The sequence below is a fragment of the Tarenaya hassleriana genome, unplaced genomic scaffold (assembly GCF_000463585.1).
Source record: "Tarenaya hassleriana unplaced genomic scaffold, ASM46358v1 Cleome1000, whole genome shotgun sequence".
Lineage (NCBI taxonomy): Eukaryota > Viridiplantae > Streptophyta > Magnoliopsida > Brassicales > Cleomaceae > Tarenaya > Tarenaya hassleriana.
In genome coordinates, this window is record NW_010960190.1 from 1 (window position 1) to 6,062 (window position 6,062).

Genomic DNA, 6,062 nt, shown 5'->3' on the forward strand with positions numbered 1-6,062 from the left:
ACTCTACACCGGAAACTGTCTCCTTTTATATCCACGTCGGTCATATTCCCAATGAACACGACGTAGCCAAAGACGGTCCGTCCCAGCCTTTATAACGAGCATTTCCTTATTACAATTACATACATATTGCTTCTGTATTTCATTGCTGCTTTGATTCGTGTTTTTTTTGTTATGTTTGCCATTTGGAAATTCTAAAAGACAATTCCCAATTTCCCATAGATTTTGGATGAGCTGATTGATTCCATGTTCCTCTTTTCATTTGTGTGTGTTTTCAGAACACTTGGACCCGATAAACGTTAAGATCGCAGAGCTGAGAGAGGCTTTGGAATCTGTTATTTCCGAGCAAAAATATCTGAAAGCACGTGATGCCCGACACCGTCACAGTGAGTATTCTTTCTTTCTCCATTCGTCTTAGCATACTTTAATCCAACTTTCTTATCTCTTCGTAATCCCTGTCTTGTTTCCGTGGCATGTAAAAGTTGATGAAATGCGGTAAATTAATATTTAATGGACTGCATCTACATGTTTTGTCCTTTTGGATGTGTGATCATCGTGTTTAGTAATTCAGTATTAACCCCTTAAAATTTTCATTGATACCCTTCTGCACATTCAAATCAATTTTACAGACTTTCATCGGTTTTTTTACTGTAAACATAGTATGCAAAATAAGAGTAGCATGCATGTTTTCTCAGCTTCTCCGAACTTTGATGAAATCTCCTGCACATTCATCTTTTTGCCACATAATTCTCACCTTATTTCATATCCCGAATCTTGTTTTCCTCCTCCTTATTCTTCTTCCCCCCGTTTGGGATCGAAATGGTAATCGGCTTTTTGGTGGGTGCAGCCAACGAGAGCACGAGAAAGCGAGTGATATTCTACACGGTGGGAGAGTACCTTCTTCTGGCAGCAGCCAGTGCCCTTCAGGTTCTCTACATCCGAAAGCTCTTCAGCAAGTCTGTTGCATACAACCGAGTCTGAAACAAAACACCCTAACTCTGGTTTGTTCTTCTGCCCCTTTGAACCCTAGACTTAGACAAAGAAAAGCCTTTTTTTGTTACACATCTCTTCTGCTTCAGTGTACTTTTTATGTTGCAGATCTTAGTAACTTAAGTAATAAACTTATTCGGATCCATGGTGGTCTGGTCTTTGCCTATGATTTGACATAGATCCATTTACGTGTCATGAGTTCATCTGATGGGACACCAAAACAAGAGTTTAAATTTTTTTAAAAAAATTTGTAAGAAAGGAAATCTGATGACATGCTGTATGTATGCATCATGCCTCTAACAAGAAGAAGAAAAACAGTAGGTAGATGCATAAGTGAATATATGTATATGTGTATATATATAAAGCTGTTCTTTCGGTTTTAGTCCTTTGCATCTGCAACTCCTCCTGGGGTTATCTGGAAAATGTGCCAAACTCTGTTAAGGAAAATTCACATTGGTGAACCAAAAATGTGAAAAAAAGGAATGTCTCCTTGTCTGTGTATATGTGTGTGTGTATTGAGTTTGTGAAAGGATATTGCTTCAGCCTCGGGGAGATTTGGAGCATCAAACACTTTACACACACGTTGCTCGCCTTTGCCTTTCCTGAACATTAGCCTGATCGTGGCCGCGTGAGCGAGCACATGCCCTCCCGCTGGCTTCTTTGGATCCGATATGAACACTCCTCCTCCTGGATCGGCTATCACTGCAAACCAACTCTTGTAAATACATGTATGTGTGTGTGTATATATATGATTCATGGGTTACCTTGGTTGGTCATGTAGACAGCGACGTTGAATTCCTCGGCGATTTTGATGAGCCGAGAAAGCATCTGTGCTAGTTTTTGCTGCAACGCAAACTAGGCTCTGTTAGCTAGTTTGGACTTTGCTGATGAGAGTGTTAAAGGGTGGGGATTTGATTGTTATATGGACCTGTCGCTCGGCGAGTTCGCCTCTTCCGGTGAAATCCACTCGGAATAGAGCAATGACTGAGTCAACGATCTGTGAACATTCGAACCCCGCCAAAAACCAATTCATCCGTTATGTTGCAATGTGGTATAAGGGGAACGAAAGAAGAGTTGCAGGCAGGAAAGTTTCTCACTAGAAGCTTGAATGGTTCTTCAGACATTTTTGCCGCTAGCCCCAGAAGCAGGTTGTATTGATGTTCGTAGGTATAAGCACGGGCATAAATGATCTGTCGCATGAAGATAGAGTTGTGAAGATACGTATATATTGATGTTAGAGGGGTATGAGACGAGAATATGATCCTTACATTGTCAAGCACAGCTCCCGGATCCATTCCAAATCTTTCTGCTATTGGGACAATCCGATCTGGTCGGCTATAACATTCAGGGGTTAAAGCCAAAACTAACGAATTATAGCTACAGAAAGACAATACAATGTTCTGTCCCAAGATACGCACAGTAGATAACATATACAAGGATACAAAGTTCCTTCGGTGTCAATGTAAGCCACCTTGCCATTCCCGCCTTTCATGTTCGTAGGAAGCTGCATAACATCAAATACAGGAATGATACTTGTTCATTGGTTATTTGTTTAACCATTAAGTCATGTCCAGGAAAGGAGGGGGCAAATGGAAGAACCTGTGTGGAGACACAGAGGGTATGCGCCAGTTGTGTTTTCCCAGACCTACAGGGAAATTCAGATTGCATAACTCTTTCAGAAGATGTGCTTGCTATTCATTGGCAAGGAAAATTCCCACCTAAACTCCCCAAAAGCTTCTGTGATTGCTGAAGTTTCGATTCCACCTTCCCAGACATTACCAAGAAATTTAATTTAGAACACTTGCAGAATGTGGGCATGAAGATGGCAAACAGTAAAACTGGAATGCAGTGTTACCTTCTAGGAGATCATCAAGAGCTTGGCTCCCTGTAGTGATCCGGACCACCGACTTCCGCTACAAAATTGTCGAATGCAACTTATTAGGTTCAAAATTATAAGTGAAAGGTTAAAAGAAAGCATCAAATTATAATTACAAGCAAGAGAATGAGGACAACAATGCACTGCAGGTTTAAAAAATGCAAGTAAAATTATGGAGTCCAACCTTGAGCAGAGCATCACTCCCAGTCATATAACCGAAATTCTGTAGGACAAAAGTTGAGACAATTGAAGAAACGTTGAAAAATATTGACAAGAGGAAAACGATATGAATCATGCAGGCAAGACAGGAATGATCACTGAAGGCTAACCACTATCTTCTCAGCTGCTTCACAGATTTTGTCAACTTTGGCCTCCGATAAACCTTTGATTCCAGTGAGGTTCTGCACAAATCGCAATAGTTTTTTCATCCAACTGCAGTCAGAATAGTACTGAATGTAATTGTAATGCATGATGCTAAAAGCAAACTCGTGTATACCTTTTTGGTATGCATCATCAAGCCATTGCATGTATAGATACCGGCGTCTTGAAGTTTCTTAACATCTCCGGCATTTATACCTTGAGCGATTACTGGCAGAGGATAAAAAAAAAATCAGGGGATGAAAACAACTGCAAAGTCCATGCCAGATTAGAAAATCGATCACAGACATGAATCTGCCTAATATCGAACAAGTCTACAGATACTACTATAAATTACCTCATATCAACAAATTTTTATGCTCGGAGAATTCAACGATTATACTCGATCTCACCAGTGAAATCTAATCGAGATTTCTACAACATGCTGATAGCCAAAACCCAATCCAGATCCGAATGGATACTCAAGCAAGGGAATGCAGACGAAATAGTCCCGGGAAATCAAGAGGAAACAGGAAAGACCATCCCCACCACCATAATATGAAGATCTAAATGAAATCTAAAGAAGAATCACCAGACACTATTATTACAGACTCCAACGATAAGATTCGAATGATAAATTGAAACTTACATTTATCAATAGCTTCAAATAAGTCTTCGTCATCCTCAATTTCTTCTCGTTCAACGAGCTGCATCTGGCTTGCTTCTTCAGCTCTATGACCGGAAACGGCCGACAAAAAGTACCGATACAAAAAATCAACAACGAGAAGTTAACATTCACAGGAAGCCATACGAGGAATCTACACCAAAACCGATGGGTGCAGAAGAATCACAGTATAGAGATCGATTACTTACTTGAAAGCAGCGATCATCTTCGTTTTGGTAGAAGAAATTCTGAGTTAATCAGAGATTGAACTGAGACTGAGAATGAGAGAGAGAGAGACGGAGAGATTGATTTTGAATTTTTGAAATGAATTGTGGGTTTGCTTGGGATATAAGGTTTATGTGAGGCGCGAACCGGAATCCAAACCCTTCCTCAAATTCAGTTTCATCGATGTAAATGGGATCCGAACTCTGTTTTTTTCATTTTGAAAACCAGTCGGTTATCTCCGGTATCGTTGTACTTATTGGTATTGTTTTTGATACAATTGGGCCTCCGTTATATTGCCGGTCCAAGCCCATTAATATTTCTGATGGGCCTATTATGAAATTTAAATGTCAGGACCAATTATATATATCACATAAATGGTTGAGAATGAGATTTCTATGTGCATGATTAATCTTACCAATATTTGCACCCTAATATTCAATCCAATTTACACATATCACACACACACACACACACACACACATATATATATATATGTGTGTGTGGTTGGCTAGATACAGACAGAACAAGTGCTTTAAGTAACACATCACATGGAATTGTTGTAAAAGAATCTCCCATGAAAAGCAGTGAATTAGAAAACAACGTTAATATTATATAATTAGAGCTTTTTGAGATTTTAAAATCCCTTAAGAATATATTTATATTATCCTCTAACTTTGAAATGTTTTGCATACAAAGTTTTCTTTATAAATGGTTTCTTTAACGGGCGGATAGATTGATGGACCGTTAATATATAGTATTATAATCTTCACAAAAATATTGAGTTCGAAGTGATTATACAATTCTTATGCGTGCTTACGCAATGCATATAAACCATCTTAAAATAATTTAGGGAATATGTAATAGACTTACATGCACGCACTAGACATGTTATGCACGTACGTACGTGTGTGTGTGTATATATATGATAGAATTATTGATCGAGCCAATTAATTAATTAAATTAATAATATTTCAATATAGTTAAATAATAATATATCACGTGCGTCTTATAAAAGGGATTTGGAAGGGAATAAGCAGTAAACACTCGAGCAAAGGGGACCGACCATTCATCGGCCATAGGCTCAGCCCCACACTGGCTACTCACTGCCCCGACCCACCAAACGTCACCGTTTTAGTAAACCCTCTACATCCCCCACATAATACACCTATTCTTTCAAATGTCTGTGTATATGTTTATATTTTATCTTATTTTACTTTTGAAATTTGAGATTGCATATATGCTTTTGAACTAAAGATATAAAATTACATATTTTCACAGTATAGAAAATTCAACGAATGTGTCACGTTTGATCTTATTATAAAATTTGAAATTCCATCTAATTTTCATCCAAAAAGACCATGAACTATATTAAACTCTTGTTTTAAAGTCATGAACTTACAATTTCCTATCTGTTAATCTACAAACATGATTCGGGGTTATCGATATATGAGCCATCATGGTCACCACCATTATCATCATCATTATCATTATCATCGTCTCTCTCTATGATATGATGCATATGTAGCAGTGGCAGTAATGTGGGTGATACATGTATGAAGCTGGAAAGCTACGTTTGTATCTAATCCCAGTTGGTGTAAGCACGCCTGTTTTAACTCTTCTCATGGCCTTTATCTCTCTCCCTCTCTCTCTACATATATGTATATATATATATGTGTGTGCATGTTCAATGTACTAACATACATAATAGCTTTATTTATAGTCCATCTACACTTTTGTATGCATATGGACCATTTTGGATTAGGGAGATATAATATAAAAAAAAACGGACCGGGAAAGCCCCGATCTTCTGGGAGATGTAGTCGGACCAAAGGCCCGGTGAACTTCCGGATTATAAAAAAAAAAAAGTTAAACCATTTAATCATGGTTTCTTAGATTTTTACACGGACTAATGATCTATACGAGTTGTGTTAATTGTATCTTTTAGGCTGATTT

The 6,062-nt window shown here is 38.2% G+C and overlaps 2 protein-coding genes across 3 annotated transcripts; one reads left to right on the forward strand and one right to left on the reverse strand.

The window, feature by feature from the left end:
• Positions 1-5: 5 nt before the first annotated feature.
• Positions 6-1,130, forward strand: LOC104804921 (transmembrane emp24 domain-containing protein p24beta3; the record flags this gene model as incomplete). The annotated part of the gene is made up of 3 exons (XM_010529302.2): positions 6-75; positions 276-383; positions 845-1,130. Coding segments are annotated over 3 exons (312 nt in total), but the record flags the coding sequence as incomplete, so codon positions are not given.
• A 208-nt stretch (positions 1,131-1,338) lies between these two features.
• Positions 1,339-4,110, reverse strand: LOC104804919 (meiotic recombination protein DMC1 homolog). 2 transcript variants are annotated; one of them, XM_010529301.2, is made up of 15 exons: positions 4,094-4,110; positions 3,870-3,952; positions 3,360-3,451; positions 3,193-3,264; positions 3,048-3,086; positions 2,843-2,900; positions 2,706-2,751; positions 2,587-2,632; positions 2,430-2,491; positions 2,256-2,322; positions 2,085-2,177; positions 1,916-1,984; positions 1,752-1,830; positions 1,523-1,689; positions 1,339-1,411 (listed from the first exon to the last, which is right to left on the reverse strand). In XM_010529301.2, the coding sequence occupies exons 1-15, from the start codon at positions 4,108-4,110 to the stop codon at positions 1,367-1,369; spliced, it is 1,035 nt and encodes a 344-aa protein (XP_010527603.1). In that variant the 3' UTR covers positions 1,339-1,366. The 2 variants fall into 2 exon arrangements, with proteins under 2 accessions (XP_010527603.1, XP_019057019.1); XM_019201474.1 differs by having other exon boundaries at positions 1,351-1,689.
• Between the last annotated feature and the right edge of the window lie 1,952 nt (positions 4,111-6,062).

What these genes read in the sequence shown, in the direction of transcription:
- LOC104804919 (XM_019201474.1), bottom strand. An exon ending in GGAGTGATGCTCTGCTCAAG is followed by an intron (nt 2,901 to 3,047) that starts GTTGGACTCCAT and finishes ACAATTTTGTAG; the next exon opens with CGGAAGTCGGTGGTCCGGAT. An exon ending in GAAGCTTTTGGGGAGTTTAG is followed by an intron (nt 2,633 to 2,705) that starts GTGGGAATTTTC and finishes ATTTCCCTGTAG; the next exon opens with GTCTGGGAAAACACAACTGG.